The sequence below is a fragment of the Vespa velutina genome, chromosome 5 (genome assembly GCF_912470025.1).
Source record: "Vespa velutina chromosome 5, iVesVel2.1, whole genome shotgun sequence".
Lineage (NCBI taxonomy): Eukaryota > Metazoa > Arthropoda > Insecta > Hymenoptera > Vespidae > Vespa > Vespa velutina.
In genome coordinates, this window is record NC_062192.1 from 433760 (window position 1) to 461738 (window position 27979).

At 41.9% G+C, this 27979-nt stretch overlaps 2 protein-coding genes across 29 annotated transcripts; one reads left to right on the plus strand and one right to left on the minus strand.

Moving 5' to 3' along the window:
* On the plus strand, positions 1 to 16976 carry LOC124949460 (cell division cycle protein 23 homolog). 14 transcript variants are annotated; one of them, XR_007101066.1, is made up of 10 exons: positions 23 to 435; positions 511 to 1175; positions 1298 to 1477; positions 1569 to 1733; positions 1818 to 2064; positions 2151 to 2415; positions 2506 to 2615; positions 2785 to 2968; positions 5352 to 5672; positions 5755 to 6051. XR_007101066.1 is itself a non-coding variant. In XM_047494500.1 (8 exons), coding segments are annotated over exons 1-8 (1734 nt in total). In that variant the 5' UTR covers positions 23 to 334; the 3' UTR covers positions 2786 to 4671. The 14 variants fall into 14 exon arrangements, 4 of the variants coding, with proteins under 4 accessions (XP_047350458.1, XP_047350455.1, XP_047350456.1 ...); XR_007101069.1 differs by having other exon boundaries at positions 5352 to 5479; XR_007101067.1 differs by having other exon boundaries at positions 5352 to 5475.
* On the minus strand, positions 12413 to 27805 carry LOC124949457 (neither inactivation nor afterpotential protein C). 15 transcript variants are annotated; one of them, XM_047494485.1, is made up of 24 exons: positions 27542 to 27803; positions 23187 to 23452; positions 22897 to 23078; positions 21524 to 21628; positions 19541 to 19932; positions 19364 to 19454; positions 19183 to 19278; positions 18920 to 19105; positions 18671 to 18859; positions 18406 to 18605; positions 17747 to 18087; positions 17395 to 17605; positions 17161 to 17302; positions 16629 to 17093; positions 16253 to 16542; positions 15893 to 16152; positions 15748 to 15825; positions 15508 to 15686; positions 15098 to 15312; positions 14590 to 14690; positions 13646 to 13872; positions 13361 to 13536; positions 13203 to 13287; positions 12413 to 13121 (listed from the first exon to the last, which is right to left on the minus strand). In XM_047494485.1, exons 2-24 carry the CDS (start codon positions 23422 to 23424, stop codon positions 12795 to 12797), a joined length of 4776 nt encoding a protein of 1591 aa, XP_047350441.1. In that variant the 5' UTR covers positions 23425 to 23452; positions 27542 to 27803; the 3' UTR covers positions 12413 to 12794. The 15 variants fall into 15 exon arrangements, 12 of the variants coding, with proteins under 12 accessions (XP_047350441.1, XP_047350439.1, XP_047350440.1 ...); XM_047494483.1 differs by having other exon boundaries at positions 13361 to 13572; XM_047494484.1 differs by lacking the exon at positions 27542 to 27803 and adding an exon at positions 23901 to 24176 and having other exon boundaries at positions 13361 to 13572.
* Positions 27806 to 27979: the final 174 nt, after the last annotated feature.

Sequence of the window (27979 nt, forward strand, 5' to 3'; positions counted from 1 at the left end):
GAAGTGTATAATCTGACGTATGATTTCTTTTTTCTTTCGTCATACAATATATACTATACTATTTGTGCTCTATACAAAACATTTCTGTTACAAACTAACTCGATTGTTAGATTTTGCGTGAAAGTAACATATTGTAATATGGGAAAATTCGTACACGATGCTGTAAACGGACAATGTGAAGAGTGTTCCTTTATTGCGTTTTTAGTTCATATTTTGTCCATATCTGTCGCTGAAGTCGCATACGTTAAAAACGAAAAGTGATGAACGGACTTTTATTATTCTAAAATTGACTATAAATTATCGTATGTGATGATTTTGCGAAAATTTATTATAAATGGATGATCTCGTGAAATTTAATATTAAAGAGGTTAAGTGTGACTTGTTACCCGCGATAAATGAATGTACTCAACGTGGTTTATTACATACTACAAAATGGTATACAAAATGATTGTTGGATTGTATTTTAAGAACAAACAAAAAAGTCAGTATAATCATCCCTTAACATTTTAGGCTGGCGGAATTGAATTATTCTCTGAAAGATGTCAAATTAGATCTACACGATGTGACCACGGATGATATTGGTTTGACGGAATCGAGTGAGGAAGATGACACGTATATCTTAGCTAAAACTTATTTCGATTTAAAAGAGTACGACCGGGCAGCCTATTTTACAGAAAAATGTACAACTTCGAAAGCCAGATTTTTGTATCTGTATTCTCGTTACTTATCAGGAGAAAAAAAGAAAATAGATGACATGACGGATATACCACCAGACCCTATGAGAAATGACAGTTTAAAATTACTCTGTGCTGATTTAAGAAAAGATCATTTGGCCGGAAAATTAGACGGCTTTTGTTTATATTTATTTGGGGTGACTCTGAAAAAACTTCAGCTTACGAGAGAGGCAACCGAAGTTTTGGTTGAATCGACTCACAAGCAGCCGATGCACTGGGGTACTTGGTTGGAACTAGCTGCATTAATTACGGATAGGGAAAAATTAGAAAGTTTGCGACTTCCAAATCACTGGATGAAACATTTCTTTATGGCTCACATGTATTTAGAGTTACAACTTATTGACGAAGGTTTAGCTATGTATTGCGAATTACAGTCAATGGGTTTTGAAAAGAATGCATACGTACTTGCTCAAACTGCTATTGCCGTTCATTACAGGAGAGGTAACTTTACTTTTTTTCTTTTTTTTTCTTTTTTTTTTTTTTTTTTTTTTTATTTTACATTTGAGTACCATTGAGTTCCATTATTATATAATAATATTCCTTTATTCTCTATATATTTTCAGATGTTGATAATGCTATAAAAACGTTTAAACACATAATAAAAGAAGATCCATATTGTCTCGATAATATGGATACATATTCAAATTTACTTTATGTAAAAGAAATGAAAGTAGAATTAGCATATTTAGCTCATAGAGCCACAGAAATAGATAAATATCGATTGGAAACGTGTTGTATAGTGGGTAAGTAATAATATCTACTAGAATTTTGAATAAATTAATGTTACTTCTTTTGATATTGGAAAATACGTTACATAGTCTCATTTATTTCCAGGAAATTATTACAGTTTAAGAGCAGATCATCAAAAGGCAGTGATGTATTTCCATAGAGCATTGAAACTTAATCCACAGTACCTATCTGCTTGGACGTTACTCGGCCATGAATTTATGGAGATGAAAAATACTAATGGTGCGATTCATAGTTATCGCCAAGCCATCGGTACGTTTTATAGATATGACATCATTTTATTAGGTCGCTTATGACGTTTAATTATTGGATGAATTTATTTTGTATTTTATATAGAAGTTAATAGAAGGGATTATAGAGCATGGTATGGTTTGGGTCAAACTTATGAAATTTTGAAGATGCCTTCTTACGGTTTGTATTATTACAAACAGGCACAACTTTTGAGACCTCATGATAGTCGAATGGTTCTTGCATTGGGCGAGGCATATGAAAAACAAGATAAAATTCAAGATGCGCTCAAGTGTTATTACAAAGCGTGCAATGTAGGGGATATCGAGGGAGTCGCTTTGATAAAGTTAGCCAAGTATGTATTACTTATTCTTTTTTCTTTTTTTTTTTTCTTTATTTTTTTTAGAATAACTTTTTTCTCGAAATTATTTCTAATTTTAGCCTTTATGAAAAGTTGGGTGAACACGATCATGCGGCTGCAGCTTATACAGATTTTGTAATGGACGAATTTAGAAATGCTGATAGAACCGAATTGAGTCACGCTTACAAGTATCTAACGCAATATCATTTGAAACGAGAACAATTGGATCGGGCAAACCATTATGCACAGAAATGTCTTCAATTCGATGAAACTAAAGAGGAAGCTAAGGGACTTTTAAGAACGATTGCACAGAAAAGAGCGAAAGTTGAAGAGAGTTCAATGGTGGTAAGGATAAACATTATTTCAACGATTTTATTTTATAATCGTGTTGTTAAACGAGTATAGCTTAAAATTCCTTTTCTCGCATCTTTATAGGTAGAAGACATGAATGAGACGGATCCGGTAATCGAACAAGGCGCTAGGACCGATGCTACACCGGGAAATCAATTGTCACCAATGAATTTATCCTTCACACCTACTCCATAGTAACAAAAACTAAAATAATTATTTTTACGTTTTCATAAAATTTTTTGATCGTTGTTATATCATAAATTTCTTTCATACCTTTTCTTTTTTTTTTTTTTTTTCTTTTTTTTTTTAAGCAATTGTCAATGATATTTTTTCACGTATATAATATATATATATATTTTTTAGGTTTTTCAGTTTCAAGCCGAATAATTTCCATCGTCTTCCCATGTTTTTCCATCCTGTTAGATCATCCCTAATCTCATTATAGCAAGCCAGTATCGTCCCTATGATTCTCGTTATTTCTATGTTTCTTCAACTATCAAGGAGGAAAAGCTTATTCTAAAACTGGTGGTCATGCAGGAAGATGGAGGTAGATATAAAGAATTCCTCAGGCGAATCATTTGCTTTTTGTTCATCGAATTTTTCTATTCATTATTTGATAGTCGGAAATCTTTACATTATTGACAACGGATATTTTCCAAATCTTTAGGCCACGATCTATTCTCAAAGTTTCAGAAATTATTATTTCTATCATCTTTCATCGTTTTCTTTCTCTCCGATCGTTTCTTTCCCAACATTTTCTTTGTATCTCATATCTTTCATGAATAGGTGAACTTTTCGTTGCGAATATACAACGATCCAATAAATCTTAGTGGAAGCATGTTTTTTTTTCTTGTGTCATCAAGTGTGAAGGAATTATTATTCGCATTGTTGAACGATGATTGTGCCGAGGCCGGTATGGCTTTACAATAAAACTTTGACGTTTCTCTCTTTTCTTGTTGCAGTGGTGATCGGATTACCAGGGAAGAATTATTGTCGGCACTCGTTGTAGTGCTCGTCTTTCGAAAATAGACGTTAATTCCAAATTAGAAAAATGTTTAAATTAATATGTAGAATGTGTCTGGTAGCTTCGGGGGATCGGCGGTGAATTTTGTACATGAAAACGACAACAACAAAAATTCATCATTCGCGAGAATATTAAATAAGGTTTCCGAAAAATCCGAACAATACTTAAAGAAAACTTAGAGAAAAGGAGAAATTTGCTATAACTCGAAAAAAAAAATGTTAAATGGGGCGTATGTTTATAGGAGTTTTTTGTATTATTTTAATATACAGAATTCATCGCTGAAGCAATTTCCCGAAGCTAAGGGATAACTTGTATTTAAATGGATTAGAATTTTTTTTACTTACAAAGAGTGCTTCGATCACTGGGCGCTCGAGATTTTTTCTAGAAATAGCTTTTTTCTGAATACTATGTTCACTTTGCATCGACATTACTGTTTTTTTTTTTCCTCTTTTTTTTTTTCATTAAAATCAGTTATGCGCGCGTTAGAAGTAAAAACGCGTATTCGGTGTTACGACAAATGAGAAATAGCAAGAAATATCTTCGTGCATTCCTTAGTAGTACTACACCATACTGCTACTTGTTAAGGGGAGAATTTTGAATAAAGAATCTGCGATAATAAACATATCCTTCGATTTTGAGAAGGAATGAATATAATTCGGAATAACCGGATATATTATAAATCTTAGAAAGACTTTTTTTATACAACACTTGTACGCTATAAATTATCTTTGGATCAATTATCTTTGAATGTTGCATTTTTATTTCTATTTGGATTTCTTCCAAGGTGATAAATTTCATGCATAATATTGTCATTTTAGCTGCATTAATGGTGCACTTCTAAGTTGCACATCTAGATTATCAAGAGAATTTCTCTTTTCATAATACATTATTGAAGTATTATTTTATAAGTGCGGTGTTTGCATTTATATTATATAATTATAAATTATGCTTAACTATACTTAATTGATAAAATGAAATGAAACTTAAAAAGTATATAAGTTGGAACACTATAAAAGAAAAATTCGTTGAACCATTTGACTTTCATAATGCGCCATTAATGTACCTAAGGTATGACAATAACATCTGTTTTATATTATTTATTGCTTATTCCTTTAATAAATCTTTAAATATTACTATACATTCGAAAAATGTTGAAAAATATGTAATTGGCTTTCGACATTTAAGTTCTACATACATAATAGAATACAGGGAATGTTTATGAATTATATCTTTTTTTTTTATTTTGTTTCTTCATATTTGTCCTTTTGTTTTATTTCTACGTTTGTTTTTTTCGTATCAAAATGAAAAACAATTAGAGCCACACCTTATATCCATAAACTAAAATAATATGTAATATAAAAAAAAGAAACGCATTGCTGTTAAGCTCATTATCCTTTTTGATTACTATACCACCTTCAATTTCATATATTCCATTTAATATAATAATTAAATTATCTGAATAAAATAATATAATTTATAACCCGTAAATTATTTGAGAAATTTTACTTCGAAATGCTTCGTTGGAATACGTTCGATAAACGTACTCGTTCAAAGTTCGCGTGATGATGATTATCATCGATCCGTTTTTCGTTCCAGTCGCGTAGTCGTTGAGCTTCAACCAACGATAGCAAACGAACAATGTTTCTTCTTTTTTCTTTTTCACATCGATAGACTTTTATACAGAGTTCAATTTAATTTATTGCAAATTTAATGTACATATTATTTCTCCGAATATAATATATTTTGTTATATATATATATATATATATTTTTTTTTTTTAACCCGAATTTTGATGGATAATGTTTCTTTAAGAGTAAATGTAATTTTTCCTCTTCTTTCTTTCGCGTAGCCACGCGTTGAACGCGAAGCAAGGTGGAATCTTAACGATTATGGAACTCTGTTATAGGCATGGACGCACGCAAGCATGCATCGCACGCGAGCCAGTATGCGGCAAGCACACAGCACGGAGGCAACCAGGTAGCACGCACGCATGCACGCACGCCGCACGCACGCACGCACGCACGCACGACGTACGTATGCATGCATGCATGCATGCATGCACGCATGCACGCATGCATGCACGCATGCACTCGCTCACGCAAGACTTTTGCTCGATCTTACTCAGTCAGACTCTTCGAAGAAAAATATATTCTTATAAATTGGTAAACGAGCGTAACGAATAATGAAAACGATCGATAACGACGAAACGAACGATATCTGGTATTTTGTAAGAAATCGAGAAAATAATTTGATTTATTCGATCAGGCAATAGATCTATTTTAATTCTTTCATTTGATTCTATTTTAAAGCGGAAAATACGAGGACTGTGTGTATGGTCGATGAGATAGAAGGAGAGAGGGAGAGAGAGAGAGAGGCAGAGAGAAAGGCTCCGGGAGTTTTGAATTTGGCGCGGTTCCGTTAGTCGCACGGCAGCCATATTGACTGTATACTCCCGAGCAACTTGGACGATGTTTGTGCGTACCTGGCACGATCGCTGCTCTCTCGCGTTCACCGTTTTATTCGCCGTGTAAACGCTTTGGTATCAAGCGTCATTCGATCGGCCGGTCGTTCGAACGCTTTTCGATTTAGTTTATTTCTTTTGACATGTCAAGCCAAATATGCTTAAAGTGGAACAGCTTCCTGAACAATATCGCGACGAGCTTCGAGAGTCTTTGGGAGGAAGAAGGCCTGGTGGACGTGACACTCGCGAGTGACGGACAGTGTCTCACAGCCCACAAAGTGATACTTTCTGCCAGTAGTCCTTTCTTCAAGAAAGTCTTCCAGGTAAGAGATCTTTATTGATTTTTCAAGATTTAATATGAGTTAAGAAGAAATCCTTCTTTCGTCATTCTCCTTTCCTTCCCATTGCCTCGATCAATTCTATTTACCTTTTTTTCTTGTCAATCACTTTAAACGTTTGACAGCTGCCATTCGTATTTCCTGATGCTTTTGAAGGAAAATTACTTATTACCTTTTGACACGATTCTCTCTTCGAAACGTTGCTTTCTCGAATTTTCTCTCTACTGATAATAAATATTTAATTTTCAAGTATAACCTTTTGTTTGTTTGTTTCTTTTTTTTTTTTTTTTTTTTTTTTTTTTATAGGCTAATCCATGCCAGCATCCAGTCATAATATTGCAAGATGTACGTTTTAGCGAACTCGAGGCATTACTCATATTTATATATAAAGGAGAGGTTAATATCGAACAGAAAAATTTGCCTGCTTTGTTGAAAGCAGCTGAAACATTGCAAATACGTGGCTTGTCGGGAGGAGATATTTTTGCTAAGGATCAGTATAAGAGGTTGGCAGAATTGGAACAGGCTGTAGCCGAAGAGGATATACCTGTTGTTAAGGAAGAAGCACCTAAAAAGAAACAAAAAGTTTGTAAACAACATAACAATTCTATTTTGGAGAAGGCTTTAACTCCAAGAATATCGCAATCTGAGAATACCAGTGAATCGAATGAAAGCGAACAAAGTGGAAAGGACACTGATCATGGGTCATCCGATGCATTGTCCAATCCTGTGTTTCATCGTTTAGAAATGAAAGTTAGTTTATTTGCCATGCACGTTTGATAATATCTATGACGGTTAATGTATAGAATAAGATTAAGAAATAAATTAAAATATTATAGATAGAACCATTGGAGATGATGCCCGAAGACTTACAAAAGCGAACATCAACGGATAAAGATCCAGTGGAAAGACTGGACACTGGGCAAGTGGACGGTATGCAAGGTCAGTTAACAAAATATTTGCTTACTTCACATTTGTACTTTTATACTTGTATATTTGCATATAATTCTTTTTTTTCCACTTGTTTCAAGTTATTATTTTTATATTATTATTTTCCTTACGTGTTGTACGTCTGTCAGATAAATTCATTTATGCATTCTACACAAAAGATTTCCTTTTTTTAAACTTGTACGTTGGATCATTTATCAGATATTGGCGATGTTTTGGACATCGAATTAAAGCCAGGAATGATATCTAGTCACTATAGTTCGTATTTTTATGTCTTATCGATTATTCGTAGAGGAAGAAAATACGGGTTCAAAAGCGCATTACATATTCTTTTTCTTTTTTTTCTTTTTTTTTTTTTTTTTTTTTTTTTTTTTTTTTTTTTTTTTTTTTTTATACACCTCCTGCGTTTTTGTCATTTGCATAATCGGAATTTCTTTCTTGGTACAATAAATCGGGATGTGAAATTAACGTAACGAAATATTTACACGTGCAGTTTTCAACTTGTACTTTAGGAAATATGTACAGTTTCAATACGTAGAACTCGGAAGTGCAGAGAAACATTGAAATCTTTATAAATGTTTTGCGAAATTCAATAACTTTTCACGATATAAGCGATACTCGCTATATTTATTTATTTATTACGCGTACTTGAGAACATTCGAATCGTTTACCGGCAGCTATTAGGTACCAAAGGCATTTTCTTTGGTACCAGAATTCGATGCTCGCCAGATTTTTTAGTTTGCTTTTATCGTAATTTTTGTTTCGCTCGATTGGCGATTCGCATTTATTTTTCGTTGTTACGCCATGAGGATGTTGAGAAAAAGAAGGAACGAGAGAGCGCACGAATGAGAGAAAGGGCGATTGCGTGTTGAAGGAGTGAGAGGGAGAAAGAAAGTGTCGTGTATATCGGTAGATGCACGAGGTGATGCGTGCATGGAGGAGAGAAAGAGAGCGAAAGAGTAAGGTGAAAGGGCAATTGTACGAGAGCTGGATAAGATGTCGTTAAAGGAGATAGAAAAGATAGTTATTTTCTTGAAATGATGTGCCTGCTATATAATCAACGTATTACATCGTACAGAAAACATTAGAAGCCGATTCTATCCAGCTCTGCGTAAGTACGCGCGTGCGATCGATCGTTTCACCGATCACGATTCTTGACTCCTCTTTTACGTACGATCCCGATCCAGATATCCAAAGATCCAAGAAATATCGTGTGAAACGAAAGTCGAATGTACGCGCTTATACATGTTTGTTTGTTTGTTTGTTTGTTTGTTTGTTTGTTTGTTTGTTTGTTTGTTTGTGCGTGCGTGCCTGCGTGCGTAAGCGCGCGTCTCTGTAAGCGTGTCGTTTGCGGGGAGAGCCGTGTCTAAAGCGCGCTGTGCTGATGTGTGTGGCAGGGTCTGGGAACAGTCCTGCTGAAGACATTTCCGGTATATCTGGATTATCCGGCCTAACTGGATTCTCGGACGTGAAGCCGCTGCTTTACTCGTATCAGCAACTACCTTATGCCGATCTACTACCGAGCCCGGACATTATCTCAACGTGGGCGTCCTCTCGTCCGATGGATCATCTAGCTTGCGATCTCATGAAGATCCTCTTTACTCCTGAAGAGAGGATACTCTGCAACGTCAATGGTAAAATGGGAAAGCAGCAATTCGATAGCAACAAGATACACCTGATAAGGGAGGTTTTGCTTCACTTTAGCGGCATCGCGCCAAACAGCATCGAGTGGGAGGAAGTTTGGAAGAATTGCGTAACAAAGATCGACACTAGTAATAGGGGCTTGAAAAGGTATCTCTTTCAGAGGCGTTCCGTTTACACGCAATGACTAGGGCGTTTCAAGTCAGGGGTCAAACGGAAACGTTTCCACTGGCTGGAATAGGCCGTTTTCGATCTGCCGTCGCCCCATAATCGCCCGATCTGCCTCCCCCCCCCTCCCCCATTTCGACCTCAACTTCCTCCCCGTTTTTTCGCTTCTAGCTTTGTCGTATTCTCGATTGAAATCCACGATGGAACGAAGCGCGCGAAAACGGCTGCGACGAAGGAGGCTAGGATTTTGATTCGAGCAATCAAATATTAGACGCGTAAATGTTGAATAGAGAATTGGCGATAGATTCGTCATGAATAGAAATCGTTCGGGGTGACAGGTTGAACGTTAGAAAAAGGAAGAAGGTGATCGCGAATCACTCATTCTCTTCTCCTGCTTCTTAGGTTTACGTGTTTATCCTCCTACAGGCGAGGAGACATCGATCGTTCTTGACTTTTTTTTTCTCTTTTTATTTCCTTTTTTTTTCTTCTTTTTTTTCTTTTTTTTTTTTTTTTTTTTTTTTTTTTTATCATTATTACTCTAGCATCGTGTACGAACCCTTTGTTTTCCTATCGTGCGGCCGCGTTACACGACATTCCTTCTTCTTAATCTATTTATTTATACGGTGTTCACGCAATCGTAAGTACGCACTATCGCCGTAGACGGCGCACGATATCAAACTCGGTTTAGCTCGCAGGCACGCGAGGATGCATCGCGGAGACGAAACGAGTACGTCGCCGCGACACACAAATGCAAGGCGCGCACGCACACACGGCTAAGGTAGATAGATAGATAGAGAGAGAGAAAGAGAGAGAGAGAGAAAGAGAGAGAGAGAGAAAGAGAGAGTGAGAGAGAGTGAGAGAGAGCGAGAGCGAGAGAGAGAGAGAGAGAGAGAGAGAGAGAGAGAGAGAGAGAAACACTATACGACACGAGACGCGCGCGCGTGAGCAAGCGTGCCGGCCGTGCTAGAGACGCGTGCGTGATCGTGTCGCGCACGGCGACATTATCGGCTATTTTACCGTGTATACTTAAACAAGGAAAAGAACTCGTAGCTCTTACGATGAGACTAGTAATTTAAGACATGCTTGTAGAATATTTAAAAGCGGAAAGCGCGTCGTTACGGCGCCCAACTATTAGGGTACGTACATACATAGACGATAGGTCCGCTCGTTGGTTCGTTCCTTTTTTCATTTTATTTATCCAACGGCCTTGATCACTTTTTCCTCCTTTTCCTTTCCTTTCCTTTCCTTTCCTTTATCTTATTTTTTGGACGGATTCGTTTACGAGATCAGATCTGTAATAGACCGATAATAAAGTTTGATATGAATGTACGGACGAACCTTCGAACGTACCGATCGTTATTTAAAGCGATATTATTGTAGACAAGACACACGATTGGTCGCAAATAAACCTATTTTACATTTTTAGCGGTTTACTTCTTCTCCGAATTATATTCCGTCCTTTTTATCGTATCCCGTCTATTTCATTTATTTCCGAAAGGATAAAACGCAGTGCTCGATCCGGACGAACGTCAAAGACGAGGAGTGAATGACAGGGAGGGAAAAGCTAAGCGATATGATTTCAATCGTCTACGGCGATTAATTGTAGGGTCTTCGAAGCCGGCCGTGACGATAATCGCGGAAGCACAGGAAAGTTCGAGTTTTCGAGTCTCCGAAAGAATTCCGGAGGAGAGTCGAGGTCGGAAAGGTTCAAAGGATGGAAAGGACGGATCTCCTTGGTCGACCGTACAAAATCAAGGAGAATCTGGGCTCCTCGAGTTGGAACGTCCTCCCAAGGAAGAAGCGACGACAGAAACAACAACAGAAGCGACGACAGATTCCTCCTCGTGCTTTTCGTTGGAGCACGTCGCTGGTGGAGGATCCCGTTCGAGTTTCTCTCCTGCCTTCCCTTCGTCCAGTGGTTCGGAGTTTTCAGAGGAGACCGTCAAAGGAGGTCCCGCATATCCGCCTTTTCCCTGTCCCTTTTGCGATCGTGCCTACACCAGCTGGGGCTTTCGAAGAAGACACATCAAAGCCGTTCATACTGTATCGCCATCCCTTCATTGCAAGTGGTGTTTACAGGTTCGTTCGTTATCGTTCGTTGTGCTGAAAAAAGAAAAAAAAAAAAAGAAAAAAGAAAAAAAAGAAAAAAGAAAAAAAAAGAAAAGAAAAGAAAACAAATGCCAAGACGACCGAGATCGAGTTTAACGATCTTACACTTATATTCCTTCCTTTTTCCTTTAGGTTTTACCTACGCATGCCGCTTGGAGACGGCACGTTATATCCGCGCACAACCTGTCGGCGAATGACGCCCACAACGGTCTATTGATCTTAGAAGAGGCGCATATGGTCCTGCAGATAGCTCGACCAACAAGATTGGATACCCTGGTGAACATTATCAAGCAAAGTTCCCAACAAAACGATAATTCTCAGCTTGAGAAAGATTGAAACTTTTCTTTCAAGGATTCTACCTACACGTTTCTATTGACATGCAGCTGCAGATAGAAGAGTAGAAAAAACTCATAAACGAAGCAGCTCACCTTTATAAATCACCGTTACCGTTCCTTCCTACAATGCTGTTTGTCACAATTAGCGACTTAATGATCCAGGTATATAAGTTCTTTTCATTTCTCTAAATTTTTGTGCAAACGAGTATATATCCCTTTTATTTAGGAACAAAAAAATCTTTTCTGTGCCGAATATGGGATTTCTCTAATTATCGTGTCGTTAAGATGCCAACAAAATTAGCTTTAATGCCATTGTAAACGTGGTTATTCCTTCCTCGTATTTATTGCACTATATTTAGGAAATTATAGCGACAACATCTCTTTATCTCGCTCTCTCTCTCTCTCTCTTCCGGTAACCATTATCACGTATAACATCCTAAACGTAATTTTATTTTAATTATACAGATTTTATAATAAAATTTATATTTTATTTAACATAGGTAATCTTGTAAAAGGGTTACGATAATGGGACTCATACGTAGTTTTCCTTTTTTTTTTTTTTTTTTTTTTTTTTTTTTTAATATATTTTAAATCGTTTATTTATTTTTATATTTTATTTTTTTTTTTTATAATAATTGTACATTATCCGTATCTTATTATTGCTTATATTTCGTTGCAAGCGATACTTGTATAGTCGATAAGATTAATCATAGCTCATATAAATTGCTATAATTTATCGAGGAATTGCGCTCGAATGTGGGACGTATGAAGTGCGCTTTTTTTCGTGGCTTCGTGCAATCAGTCCCGTTGACAAATCAAAATATGCGTCTCGTTAGATATTTTCGGAGATCGCGGAAAAGGAGACAAATACATTCCTTAAGTTACGTGAGAGAATGAGACATGCGAGACACATAATGTGCCATTATCTATTTGATTATGAAGGAATTTGGTGATGAAGGAAACGCAATCGGAAATTCGAAAATTTTATCGAAATATATTCTCTTCTTACCATATGCCGTGTCGCTAATCACTCAGAACGTATTCAGACACTGAGAGGCGCTTTGTTTCAAAGGAAATATTGTACGTCGGACAGAAGATATTTTTGATCTTCTAGGAGAAATCTATGTAGCTCATTTCAAGATATTCGTAATAACTATGACATCGAAAAATTGTGACTATTGGTTTATCAAAAAGTTTCGGTAAAATATACATATGTACAAGAATATATTCTAAGTAATTAGCGACGCGTTTTCTTTCTATCTCTCTCTCTCTCTCTCTCTCTCTCTCTCTTTCTCTTTCTCTCTCCTCTATCCCTCTCTCTCTCTCTCTCTCTCTCTCTTTCTCTCATAAATTTAGAGTTCGGAAACGTAGCCTTCGACGACGATTCCAGGAGCTAATTCGGTAGTAACGCTCTCGGAGACGTCGCCGGCATCGTTGCGATCTCCACCAGCAGACCAGGCACCTTCTCTACCGTACTTCTCCGACATTCTTATCATTTCGTTGGGACTCCACTCGGAGGAGTCTCTCCGGCTTCCGCCGATTCTGTAAACGACGTTGGATTCGTAGTGTTCCTCGCGACTGATCGGACGTCCGTATGGAGAGGGCGAAGGAACGTAACTATCATAGACGGCGGTACGTTTCATCGAGGCACGTTGATGCGGAGTTTTCCTTAGCATCGCCTGTGCGAAAGACCGTCAATCGTATCGATGAATATTTCTATTATCTATATGTAATCCGAGCTATCTCAAATTTTCGTTTACCTGAAAATTGAATGGTGGTTGATCCTCGCCGTCGTCGTTGCTATGCTTACGGCCCAGCATTTGCAGCTCATGTATCGGATTCACGCTGAAAAATAAAGTTATCACGTAGATTTATGTAGGTATCGAGTCGACGAACAATTGGCAAGTTACGAACGAACCGATTGCTTGCGACGGCGCTGGTATTCCGATTAACTTTGTCATCGAATTCCCAATCGTTTCCGCTGTCGAAATTATTTCTAGCTCGAGCCTCCGAGTTGTGAACGTCGTAGCTGCGACTCGGCGGGACTGGTGACACTTGGCCGAACGGCGGAATAGGAAGAGGCGGTGCATTCTTCTTAGAGCGTATTGACCCAATATTCTCGTAATTAATCTAATTACGGTATATTCAATGCTGAGATAATAATAAAATTATTACGCGAGAATAGAATCAATGTGGAACTTACTGAGTGAGGATTATGAGCGTTAGAAGATCGTGCGGGACTATGGTCGATCGCGGGTAGTTGGGCTCCGACATTGCCGGCTTTGGCCCGGTTCGAATCTTCCGGTGGACATCGGACCGGGACATTCGGGTCCCTGGAAAACGGAGTGTTGATCAAACTCTGTCCCTCGCTGCCCGACGGGTCTTGTTGTGCCACGCGATGTGGCGAGTTCGTCGTTTGAACCTCGACGTCTGAAAAATGCAGAGAGATCCGATCGAGAATGAGTTCCCCTCGAGCGAGTCATTCCGACGACCGCTATTTACTCTTTCCTCTTTTTATTATTTCTTCCTCGATGCACGAAGATCGTTTCACTCTCTTTTCTTTGCTTTTCAAAGGGCCCGAGGCTATCTGTATAAGATATCGAACGGTAGACCGATCGGAAGAAGATCGTATTGCGCGACCGTATTGCGCCTCCCTTATCATTTCAATTCGTTCCGTCTTAGATCGTTCTTATAGCAAGGGAGGATGAGTATCTGTGCGATGCTTGGCTGTTCGTGAACGCGAATGCGCGAGATGGAGAGAGCGCGATCGATCGATCGATCGAGTTTGTAGCGAAACGAAAGGAAATTTTGCTTTAAAAATGATTACCTGCTGATTTACCTATTTCTTCCAATGTTATTTTTCTCAATATATTGGCTAATCGATAATACGGCGAGTCGATGATACGAATTAAAACGATGAACAGTTTTGCAAACAGAGAAGCCTCTTACTCAATGGTTGACTTAATTTTGTTTAGCGATTGGCTGCTTTTACTGTAATATTCCTTTCTTCAGGAGAATGAATCAGAGCGTGAACGAGGTGAAAGTAGTTTGCGCTTCGTGCTCGAAGGTGCTTCGTGGAAAGAGGACGAAGCGACGGGTGATCCGAGCTTTTTGATCGCGCGGCCGGAGAGATGGAACGAAAAGCACCTCTGGTACGAACGTTGCTGTTGGGCCAAGGCACCGTTTGTCTCCTTAATGGCGCGTCCCAGGGCTCGTGCTCGTCGTCAGACACCGAGGTCGACATGGATCTGCAGAACGTATTTCTCAATTGACGCCAAAGCTCATCGTCAAAGCTCAGACGACACTTATCTTCGATAGAGACATACGTCATACAACGAAGGAGATGTACGTGCGACAAAGATCAGAGAAGAGACTAGGACATGACACAGACAAACACAGGGCTATGGGCGTAAAAGGCAAGCGTAAAGAACGAAAGCTGGAGCGTGTCGTTTGCCGATCGCAAAAACTTTCGCGATGCAGGAGCTCTCTCTCTCTCTCTCTCAAATCTTCATTTAAATCTATATTTTCTATATTTTCCTTTAATCGACTTCGTACGTAATAGTTATCTATCGAAAGCCCTGTTTCGACGACAGTTTTTGCATACTCGGGAATAGGACTAGGGTGGAAAGCAGAAAATACTTCACTGTAGACTCACCCTGCGCTCTTCTTTTTCCCCGTGGGATTGTTCATATAACTCGTATCGAAGTATGGCATATCGTGATAAATGTCGAAGGGTAGCTTGTGAACTTGGGGTGGTTTCATCTGGCCTAAGTATGTGGATGCTTTAATGCCAGGGTCGATTTTATCTAAGGGTACTCGTTCATTCGTCGCTTCCAGCGTCCCCGCTATCGCTTGATTGAACAGGTGTACCTAAAAAGGGTAGAAAGGTATATCCTAGAGATAGATATATTGTTTTTCTTTTTTCTCTTTTTTTTTTGTTTTTCTTTTCCTCTGAGACGGCGAGTCGCCTCCGAGAGAAGAATCTCTTGAGAGAGAGAGAGAGAGAGAGAGAGAGAGAGAGAGAGAGAGAGAGAGAGAGAGAGAGAGAGAGAGAGAGAGACTCACTTGTTGCGAAAATTGCACGAGGTCTTGATAGCGGGCTGCACGGTAACGTAGGAGGACTTGGAATATGCTCTTCGACCTCCATTTGCTGCTGTAGAATTTGATGAAGTCCTTCGTCTCCTGTTCCATATCCCCCTTCAGCAACGGAGCCATTTCCTTCCTCACGATGTGGCCCCTGTATGCTGTTGCAGGATCGTCAGATTTTCGATTTGACAAATCGAGAATTTTGTCTCTTTCCCTTACCTTTCTGTATCATCAGCGCAGCTTCCTCTTGCGTCATATCTATCGACGGCTCCTTCTTCCTTATCGACGCTTTCTTCACTGAAACAATACCGATTAGAATCGCGCGAGAAATATCGTTCTTACTTTTGGCGTCACCTTTACATACCAACTTGTTTCTTCAGGTTGATGACTTTGCTCGCGATGTTCTTGCGCGCCAAAAACGCTCTCATCATGCATTGTACCTTGACGATCTTCTTCACTTGGGTCTCGTACAATCGCGATAAATATTCCTCGTTGTAATACTTTAGAAATACTTTAGTTTTCCCGATGATCCATCCTTCCATTTTTAATCTTACTAAAAGCAGTCGACAATTGTCCTTAGTTATCTCTACGTTCTCGTCGAAGTCAAAGGCCAAAAATTTGTACCTGCGGGAAATGTCAATCGTTATCACATTATTTTCTACCTATATATCTACTCGTCTTTTTATTGGATATAAAAAAAAAAAGGATAAAACGAAGGAAGAACCTTCGAAGGAATTCCTGAAAGGTTATTCTGTATGGGTAGCCTCGTTGTCTAGCCTTGGCGGTGTCTAATACGGCCAATGCTCTGATTTGTTGCCTGACTACGTCGCGATAAAAACCTTGTGGTATACCCTCGAGATCGGCACGAATGCATCTGACGAAGTGTATACCACCGCTTCCACCGCCCACCAGGAGGCTCTTCAAAATTTCGAGACTGGTGGATCGAAATGTCGCCGCGCAGGTTCTCATCTTGCGAGTTTGCGAATATTGTCCCTTCGAAGCAGTGTTGTATTTCTACCGACAAAATGGAAAGGGAAAAAGCGTCTCATTAACTACGGCTTGATTTTCGAAGGTTATCTCGAATTTTTATTTTTTTTTACCCTAAGTTTTATATTCTCTTGTATGATAGCTCCCCATTTACTTTTCGGCATTTTCTTCTCCTCCTCTGTTTTCTGATTATCCACCACTATCGTAAGATTACCAGCTTTCGTTAGCTTGTTCGTGAACATATCTTTGACGATATCGAAAAAGGACTGTCTCAGTGTTTCGATCATCTCAGGCGGAACAAAGTCGCGATTTTTCTCAGAGATCTCGCTCGCGTCGTAAACGAGTTTACCGGTGTAATGGGCTATGGTAAATTCGTGCGAGCTTATTTGTTTTATATGTGTCCCTTGTATTTCGTGTTTTATCTTTTCGAAAATATATTGAACGTCCTGGAGTTGTCTCGATGCGTCGTCTATAATGTGAAACAATCCATTGTCCTTTCCCATCAGTCGATCGATCGCGTCCTTGTTGTCGTAGAAATGGAATTTTTGTACCTTTATATCCTCTTCTTCTTGCTCTTGCTGTAAATTTACGATTAAGATGAATCGCTCTGAATATTAGATCGTGAAATATTTCAATATCTCTCACCATTTCCCATGCGAATATTCGTTGATTGTAATGGCATTGCATCTGTTCGTTGGTGGTATTCACGAACAATTGTTCGATGCGATTCACCGCGAAACACTCGAAACCAAAGAGATCGAGCACGCTTATGGAGTACTTGTCACCGCTGAAAACGTAACGAGGCATGAGCGAGCGCGCAAGAACGAAAGAGAGATCGAGATTTTAAAGGCGGGTAAGTAATACGTGAGTGAGTCTTACAAAAGAGTACGAGTCACTGTGAATTTGAGGTTCATCATGTTAATGAGCCAATCGACGAATCGTTGATAAATCGTATTCGCCAAGACGTCCCTTGCCTCTCTTGCCTCCTCGCACGTATGCTTTTTGCGAATGGCCGCTCCTTTTCTAATTAGGCAATAGTTGATCAAAGCCCAAGAAAACTTTTTTTGATCCAGACCGAGCAATTCCGCGACTGATATTTCCACGTGGAAGCGAAGAGGTGTTATGGAAAAAAAAAAAAAAAAAAAAAAAAAAAAAAAAAAAAAAAAAAGAAAAAAATAAGGAATTAATCGGTGCAGCGAAGTAATCGGTGTTATCGGAGTAAACTCGTTACCTTTGTTTGCCGTTTCATTGCTATCCATTTCGGCCTCACCGTTACTATCTTCGACGAATCTGATTTCTCCGAGTAACAAGATGGCCGCTAATATCTTCCACATCGTCTCAAAGTATTCCTCCATCTCCATGATTTTTAAATTCTCTTTCATAACTCCGAATCTAGTTACGTTTCCATCGGGATCGTTTCTTACTTTAAACGATCGCTTTCGTTCGTTTCCCTTTTCGCCGATCCGAAGATATCGCATTCTCCTTCCGCTTGGAAGATTGTATTGTCTTAACTTTCCAGCCGCCTCGAGGCCATCGTAAAAGTAATAAAATATATGAAAATTCGATTGATTTCTGCGAATTAAAATTACACGTGAGAGGAGGTGCAGAGGTTTATAACGCCTTTATATGGGGCTTTGCGAATCGCGAATGGTCACGAATTATCTCGACGGCTACGAAGCCTGTGAAGTAGCAACCCTTTCTACCTTGAAAGTCGACACGGTCGCGGATAACAGGGGCAGTCTTGATTGAGCAGGCTTATAGGCTTATAGGGTCTTCCAATCGGAACGATTTTAACTCGTAAGTAGAATTATTAGAAAGTATTAAAATTATTTTTTACGACTGATTCGCAACCGTCGAGATTCGTTAAAACGAATTCAAAGTAGAACTAACTTGTCGCGCGTCGAAACGCGCCACTTTTCCAATTGATAGAGCCAAAATATCGCTCCGGACGCTTTCCCGGAGGAACCGTACGTCGTTTGTGTCTGTAGCACGCATCTCGTCGAGTTAGGATTGAGAGGCGTCGCAGCGTTGCTAAATACATGAATCACCTTCAAAGCTTTCATCAGTCTAGCTCCGGTGTCTTGCAAGCTCTGAGAATAAAAGTGAGAAACTTAGTAACGATGGTTTGCTATTTCCAGAAGAAATATTTACTCGCCTTTCCGAGGAACATGAGATGTTCGATGGCATGCAACATGTTGGTCGTTTTACCCGAATTACTCTCGCCGGCGAACAAAATGTGTTGAGGTTCCTCGTTGTGAAGGACGTCTTGATAAGCGCTATCTGCGACGGAGTAAACGTGAGGTGCATTGTCGGAGCGCGATTTGCACTGATACTTCGTATGATCCTGGAAGATATCGATGTTCGTCAGTTTAAGCGCGCGTTTGCGATCTTACGGATTCCTTACCTGAGCTCCGTAAATATCGTAATCCTCGTTGGGATTTAGTATCAGAAGAACGTCCCCGACGAACGTATGAAAGTGGCCCTGCTGTAGTCTCTCCTGCAACTCGTCCAAGATCGCGTCCTCCGTCAAAATTTCGAGGGCCGCAAGATCCTCAGTGAACATCGCTTCCGGTGGATTGGTTTGATGAGTCTAACGAGACGATACGTATTCGTTTCCTACTTTTCTCTTTCTTTCTTCTTAATTTTTGCACGGTACATTGATCTTACCTTTAACAAATTTTTTCGAACGATCGCTTCCGGCTGCCTACCCGCTTTGCCCTTCTCCAAAACGTCCATAGCCAGTGCCTTAATTTCTTGGGTCAGCTGTATGAGATCAAAACGAAGCGTAACTTTAATCATAAAACATATAGAAGATCGTTTGTAAGATGTTCGAAGAACAACGGATTACCAAATAATCGTTTTCCGGTAGTTCCGCTAGGAAAGGATGTTCAATGATTTCGGCCATGAACGGTCTGTTGTCAGGATTCTTTTCTAGACATCTGCGAATGAGCACGTTCTCATCGAGCATAACACGTAAGAGTGATCTAAATGGTTGGATAGACAGGAAGAAAGGAACATTACGTACTCCGAAATAAAGTCGTTAAAATTTTGCGACCAATTGGACTGTCTGTAGAGGGTCGGCGGTGGATTTCTTACGATCTGAAAGAGCGCGCGAGTAGGATGCATATCTTGAAAGGGTGGTCTGCCGTCTGCTAATTCTATCGCCATTATGCCGATCGCCCAGACGTCCACGCGACTTCCGTATCCGCTATCAGAGCCACCGGCCTTACTGGTCACCACTTCAGGCGCCATCCAATTCGGCGAGCCTATGCAACTGTTTCTCCTACCAAGCTCGCCCTTTATCATCCTCGAAAGACCGAAATCTATCAGTCTGACTTCGCCCTCCTTCGTCAAAAGTACATTACTGCCGCGAACGTCTCGGTGAATGACGTTGTTTTCGTGTAGATGTATCAACGCCTGAAAAACGTTCAAGTTTTACCGATTGCGCGTAGCAATGGATAAGATGGAGGAGAAGGACGCGGAGTGGAAGGATGGTGGCTTTTGGTACGCGGCATCTTTGGCGCCTCTCGAGAATCCTCTTTATAGATTTACTGCAAATTGAACGATCTATAATTTGCGGCCTGCCGTCTCTGGCTGCGTAACAAGCGATGCCAGGTTGAGAGAGAGAGAGAGAGAGAGAGAGAGAACTTGCGAGTTGGCATGCGCATGAAATCATTAATACCCGACTCATCGGCCGAAACCGTTTCTTACGTCGTAGAACGTTCCTTCAAGAGCATGCCTCTTTTTCTTAAATATCTCCCATCGCAAAATTTTGGATTTATCGAGGAAAGGAACATTTGGATATGACGATGACGAGAGGAAAATAAAATATAATATAAATGAATTAAGATAAGTCGAGCTAAGGCTCGTCTCTTCTTTGCTCCTTCGCAACGACGAAGGAGCATTTCTTTTTTCGCTCATTGGGAAGTGAACGGAGCACCGCTCCGTACGCTTTCGCGGCCATTTGTTTCGCGTGTAATTTGCCGGCATTAAACGTCAGCGTGGTCTGATTTACCGTACGAGCGAGCATGCTCGAATCGCTACCGTGCCGCGATGGAACGCGCGTACTCGCGATGTGGAAGGGCAAACGGGAGAAGGAGAAAAAGACCTCCCAAATACCGCTTTCGTTGCTTCCGAGTTGACGGAAGGACGCTTCGACGTGTAGCGGACACGGAGTACCTACGTAGTAACATAAATACTTAGGTTACTTGGCTTCGTTAAAAGGAGGAAACGATCGAGAGGTAAGACAAGGACCACACATAGAGCGTAAAACGATTCGAAACGGAAATGGGCGTTTACCTGTGGCGTGCCAGTCGTCCGTGTATCCTGCGACCTTACGTTTTTCCAAGCTTTTCACTTTTTTCCTCACGCTTCCTGCGCAAAGTATGACTTTAAGGGCCGTTCGTTTCGTACGAACGTTCTCTCGCCGCTGCTAATTATACCTCATAGGATCGTGTCATTGTAAATCCTTGCCCTCGGATCTTGCTCTCTATTGGCCGTTACCGCCAAATGATAGCCTCGAACGTGCGTTCTGAGATCTATGAGGTACTACTTTCATGCATCCATCCTTTTTTACCTTTCTGTGTGTTCTTTTTCTTTTTTCTTTTTTTCTTTTTTTTTTTTTTTTTTTTTTTTTTTTTTTTCTTCTTTCCTTTTTTTTCAATAAAATTTTAGCCAGTAGCTCGAGAAACCCTTGAAAGTGGAGAGTGAGGAAGAGGAAGAGGAAGAGGAAGAGGAAGAGGAGTTCACGATGGTCTTAATCGATCGTAAGAGATTCAAAAGGAATTCAATCTTCTCTCGCGGATCAGGTATAGTAAGCACGACGCGAGGTGCTTAATTAGCGAGCTATTTCAGCCGTCTTATTTGCGATTTATAAGATACGTGACCAAGGATCGATCGACTTAATATCTTTCGCTAGACGTTCGTTAGTTGAGTTTGCGAAAAGAACGTTTAGCGATCGTTCGGTCTCTACTAACGGATAAATATCGTTTTACTTTGTTCGCCTCACCTTGATTACCTCCTTAAGTATATAAGCTATGTGTTTCTCGCGCATCTTTTTGTTCGAAGCGATGAGACCTCTCACCAAGTCCATTACGGATCCGCCTTCGCAGAGCTAGAAAAACGACAAAAAGAAAAAAGAAAAATTGAAGAAAATCTTAGAATCGAGACACGTAGATAGCCATATATACCTATCTACGTACACGGAGAGTCCTTAATCTAATGTCCTTAAAGAAGAAATTACAACGGCAAGATGCAATTCGTAGTTCATTTAGATCGTGTCTCTATTCGAGTCCAAGGTCCCGAGTGTATACCGCGATTGAAATACCTTCGTAATTGCGGAAGCAATCTGAACCTGGAGACTCGAGATTAAAGTTTTTCTTTTTATCGCGCGTTAATCGTTCCATCTTTCTCGTCTCTCCTCCCCTATCTCTCGTCCGGCCGATATTAAAAAAGAAAACAAAAAAAAAAAAGAAAAAAACAAACAAACAAACAAACAAACAAAAAGTAGATAAATAAAGCAAAAAAAAATTTTTTTTTGAAAATGGCGAAGAGACGGGGATTTCGACGATTAATCGAGCGTTTCGCCGCGTCTTCGTTGCGATCCTTCGGGCGGTCAAGGGGCTTCGTAAAACGCGCTACGATATGAAATACAACCGGCGATAAATCCTTTCCACGTTGTCGTTCGCGCAAAGCGCATCTTTTTCTCTCGTTCCTCGGCCCTCCCCATCCCTCCCCGCTCTTAATCATCTTACTCTTGTTCCTCCTACTAGCGAGAGGCGTTTCCCTTTATTCGATCGAACATTTTGTTTTTGTTTAACTATCGTCTAGCTGTAGGATGATCGCGAGACTCGTTTCGCGCTTGGATATCGTCGATCGATCAACGAGCCGTGCGGCTCTTACGTCGAGCATCGTCGCTTTATCCGAGATAAGTAATAATATTTTGGGTTCGCCGTGGAGGTCCGCCCGTAAATTAGGGCCGCGACGTGCCAGGCCTCACCTGCGTACACGAACGAGTTTAATGATTGTTTAATGGCCACGCGTGTCGTAAATTATCCGTGTATTCGACCGTCTCAAATGCTTGAAATTGCCTTCTGCTCGAGGCACGGCCATATACGCGGCGAGCCCTCGCTTCTGGCCTCGTTTCTCTCCTTTCCTCCTCACCTTCTCGACCTCTCTCCGAGTGCCCCTTCTCTCGGCAGAGAGGGTGAGAGAGAGGAGAGAGAGAGAGAGAGAGAGAGAGAGAGAGAGAGAGAGAGAGAGAAATTACGACGTTAGAGAGACTCGCCCCGAATTTCCTCGCGAGATCGCCGATAGGTAATGACGCGACTCCGACGAAATTTAACGAGTTACGAGGATGCAAATCGTGCAAGACCAACTCACCTCCATGACGAGCCATATTTGATCATATTCCGTCTTCTTTCCCGATCTCCTTCGATAAATTCCATAAAAATCTGGAAGGTTAGGATGTCCCGCGAAATCTCGCAATACCCTATATTCTTCGACGATCAAGGCCTGCGTCTCCGGCGTAAGCTTTTGTACCTTAATCGCCACTTTTTTGTTGCCTGCAAAAAGGGATCATGTCGATGAGTAAAAATTCATTCTTCAAGGCGGACGGGACGAAGGAGAGAGAGAGAGAGAGAGAGAGAGAGAGAGGGAAAGAGTTTGCCTACCGGCTTGCTGGTCGATCGCCTCGTAAACGTCGCCGCAAACTCCAGAACCAATGACTTCTTTGAGAGCATATCTCTTTTCCGGGTCTTGCATGCTGTCCAATCGTTGAAGAGTACCATGATTACTCGTGTTCTTCTCGCGTATATCGAAATCGTCCTCTTCTTCTGGATCACGAGACTTCCCGGGGCGTCTCCCAGCACCGGCGGATCTTCCTCTTCCGTCGTAATCGTATTCATCCATCGCGCGAACGATTCTCCGTCTATTTGACCTGAAACGAGGCCCATTCAGGGAATTGAATAGAGAGGACAGATGGTCAGATCGCCCCTATCAAAAAGTAATTATCTCCTTTCGTATAAAAATATGTAAAATATTGGCAAAGAGCTCGCGATTCTCTTGAAGGAGTCGACGACGAAGCGATTTTCAGAGTGCACGTATTACGGCACTCGATGATTCGACGATGCGTAGAGGACCGTGTCGCATCGGCCGCCCTCGAGGATGACTCTTCGAACGTACTTGGAATATTTTTAAGAGACTTTGCCGCCATCGCCGCCACATCGGCGACGACGACGACGACGACGACGACGACGACGACGACGACTGCGACTGCGACGAAGCTAGCTCGGCTTTCGCTGCGCTTCCATCACAAAGCCGAGTGCTAATTATATTCATTCTCGAGAGCCGCGTGAATGAGAGGTAATCGCTAATTAGTAGCTTGCCTTCCTCCCGAAAACTTCGACAGCTTCAAGAAGCCAAGATGTCGGAGAACGAACGAAAGACAATGGCCAAATGGGATTCCTTCTTCGTTGTTACTCGTCGTCGAAAAATATTAGTTATGCCGATTACAAAACGATTATATAATTACTCGAAACGGAATAATTAGAGTTTAGCGAAGAGCATTTTTTGCCATTCGTCGTCCGTTCGACGGTCGAATAAAGTCTAAATTCGTTTTCTCCCCTTTTTCCACTCTCTCTCTCTCTCTCTCTCTCTCTCTCTCTCTCTCTCTCTCTCTCTCTCTCTCTCTCTCTCTCTCTCTGGCAAAACAGTTCTACGACGACGATGGTCATGCGGGGTACTTGTGGGGCTACGGAAACATCGTAGGTGGGTACATATCCCATTTATCGGATCTCGGGGATTACGTAAGATTATTTAACGTATATACGGATCCGCATGGCATACCTAGATAGAACTAATATTAGGATTTTATGATAAAGAATCGTAGCGATCGTTCGCACTCTCCTTCCAGGAAGAATCGTTAATCAAGGATGCTTCTTACTTATCTCCTTACGTTATTCCTTTACGTCGTTACTCATTCGTTGTTTTTTCCTTTATCCTCCTCATATTTTTTTTTTATACCATTTTACGCTTCGCCTACAGACTCCTTTATCTCGTTTCTTCTTCAACGTTCCTCCGTCCGTTCTTTACCGCGCAGTTGATAAGCTTCACCGGCACGGAAAGCTCTCTCCGCGAAAGCTCTCTAATCGGATCATCGTTGAAAGTCTCGAGTCTAGTTTCCAGTCGACGATATTTCGCCAATGTCTTTCGACGTTGTGGTGTCACCCTCGAGGAAATGAATTCCTGCGTACAAGAGATCGATCGCCGCCCTGTCGACGAGTAACGAAGCTTTTCTCTCCTCTTCTCGTTGATCCATTTAAAAACCTCTCATTAGGTTCGCGCGCGAAACTTTCCCACAAAGCGTACTTGGACGACCTTCTCTCCAACCTTCTTACCCTTTTAAAGAGCGCGAGTTCTGGTCCCCCTCTTGGGATGCGTACGCGCGCGCGCGACAGAGTGAGAAAGGGACGGGTAGAAAAGTCGGATGAGGATGGAAATGAGAAAGGAGAAAAAGAAGAGAGGGGACATGTCGAGGCGAATAGCACGAAAAAGTTTTTCTGAAATCACGGGCCGAGTTGCGTCCTTTCCTCCCTCGACTCCACCTTCTCTCTTCTCTCCTCTTCTCCCTCATCCTCACCCTCCTCCTCCTTCTCCTGCTGCTTCTTCTTCTTCTTCTTCTTCTTCTTTCGAAGTGGCGTGCAGTCGAGCATCAATAATTTAGCGCCCTGTCGTACCAATAAACTCGCGACGGTGGACAAAGCGACTAGTAAAAGCGACTGTGCGAGCGAGCGAGCGAGCGAGCGATCGACCGAGAGAGAGAAAGAGAGAGAGAGAGATAGTCGCCAGACTCGCTCGCTCGCACGATCAGCGTGCTTTTCTTACGGTCGTTCACATATAGTCAGTGCGACGCGTCTTTTCTTCGCCTCGTCCTCTCGCTCGTTCTCTCGCTCTATGTCTCTCTTTCCCTCTCCTCGATTACAAGCGGCAAGAAGCGGCATTACACGGGACACGCCGCGCCGACAAATCGACGGATTATGCTGGACGAGCGTCGAGCCACCGCGAATAAATGAATTGGCTAACGATGCTGACTTCCCTCTTTTCTCGCTTCTTTTTTCAAACTTGGAGTAGCCTCTTTCCCTCTCTCTCGCTCTCTCTCTCTCTCTCTCTCTCTCTCTCTCTCTCTCGGTCTTTCTCCCGATCGGTGCGAACGGTACGCGATCGGGAATATTTACAAGAATTCGCGGTAAACGGAGACGTTCTCCGACCTTTTACTTCTCCTACGAATTTCTTCTTCTTGTTATTTTTCTTCCAAATAACGATAATCAAAAGAAGGATGCCTCGTCGTCGTCGTCGTCGTCGTCGTCGTCGTCGTCGTCGTCGTCGAAAGATGCTCAATTTCCGTAGGCGACTGTGGGAAAGTCGATATCTCGTGAAGCAAAAGGAATGTTGTTAGTCCCGCGAATCCCTGGGAAGAAGTGGCCGAGCCACGAAGATGTAATGGTAGGAGAGAAAGGATGAGAAAGACCGGGGTTTCGTTTTCGGGCGAGCTGTGGTGCCGTTCGTTCGAGCAACCGCTTAGTTTCGAACGCTTGAAAAGGGTTCGACGCTCCCTTCTCCGGGGTACGTCGATAGATAACCGGTGACAAGCGACTCCTTCCTCGTTCTTGGGAACGAACGACTCTCTACGTTATCATCGTCTACGTCGTCTCGTCGATTTCTAGTGGTACGAGTCTAGCGATAGGGAAACCGAAATGTTCCGAGGCGTCGCGGTCGCGTCGATAAGTGAGCGCGCGAGCGCGCGTGCGGTAACGCGCTCTCGAACTTGGAAAAAGAAAGGTTCGATACGTCCTTAAGGCGGTGACGAGAGAGTCGAACGTTTCTTGTCGCCACCACCTTGTCCATCTTCTTGTCTTTGCGTCGTCCGCCTTTTACAGACGGCCGGAGATCGATCCTTTCGGCAGATAACGCGTTCGCCTCTTCGGAATTCCACGGACGCGAAGGTGTCGCTCTTTTCGCGCGTTACGCGTTGCTTTCTCTCTTTCTCCTTCTTTCTCTCTCTCGTTCTCGCTCTCGCTCTCGCTCCGTCTGTCTCTCGCGCGCGCGCGCCGCAGATCGAAAAATCCTTCTCGCAGGTCCGATCGTACGTTATTTCCGTCGGAGGGCTTAATCGCTACCGGGAATCTCAGCTCGGTTCTTCTTCCTCGAAGCTCATGCAACATTTAACTTCCCCGTACGATCTCTCTTTGCCTCTCCTTTATCCTCCTCGAGTTTTGCCCGAACCTTCCGTTTCAGCTAGAACGTCTGACTTTGTTTTATCGTAGAAGAACCTCGCTGGCTTCTTTCAGCGAAGAAAAATTTTCACGCGAGGGGCACTGAAACGATCGAGAAATACGATGTGGCCGAAAGCGGAGGACTAGTCGTTGGTCGTTTTTGTTATCCACTTGTCCGCGAGCGTCGAGGGAAACGGTCGCGCGTACAGGCATCTCTTCCTTTTCGTTCGATTCACCACGTCTCGTCGCACGTCTCTTTTTCTACGCATCCTCACAAAATATTGCGGAACACGTGTTCCGGCACCTCGAAGACGAGTACCGTGGAACGTAAAGAAGAGAAGGCAACTCGATCCTTTTCCCTCCGTTCGGTTCGTCGTATTTCTTCTTCTTCTTCTTCTCCTCCTCCTCCTCCTCCTCCTCCTCCTCCTCCTCCTTCTTCTTCCTTTTCTTCTATCTTTTTTTCTTCTCCTCTTTCTTATTGTCGTCGAGGACGAGAACGGCAAAAGGGAGATTCTTCAAACGTGACATTATCGACGACTCGAAATAAGACGCGTAACCTTAGCGCTTTGCTCGATCTACGGCCGGAGGTTCGACGAAGGGAAAGGCCAGGACGAACGAAAATTTTGAAAAGACGTTGAAAAGTTGGTACGAAGAAAAATTGCGAAAGGTGCGAAATGCAGTTAAGGGTAAAGCAGAAAGAAGGGGAAGCGAGAGTGGTCTCTTAACCGACTCGCGACTCGCGCTCGGCAACTCACCTCTAATTAAGACGTCTGGCAGGTCGCGTAAGCCCTACGGCGTCCGGCCTCGCAGTGCTCGCAGTAGAGCTCGACTACGACGGCACGTCGACTAGCACGGTCGTTCTTGGCGTTAGACCCGAAAGGGAGTCCCGACGAGCTTCCTAAAGAACGTCCCGACGAGCGCCCCAAACAGCACCCCAAACACAGCGCCATAAACAGCGGCCCCAAAGAGCGCCCCCAAAGACCGTACCGACGAGACGCACGCTGGAGTGCAAAAGGGGGAGAAGACTGGGGCTCGTACTCGGGAGAAGGGGCGCTTGGCTTCCATGATCCAATAACGCCGACTTAATTAACTAACTGCTAACTCGCAAGCTTGTTAGCTCATTGATTTCGTTCCCAGCGCATTGTCTCTACGTCGTTTGCGCCGTATAGATTAATTCTTTTTCTTTTTCCGAC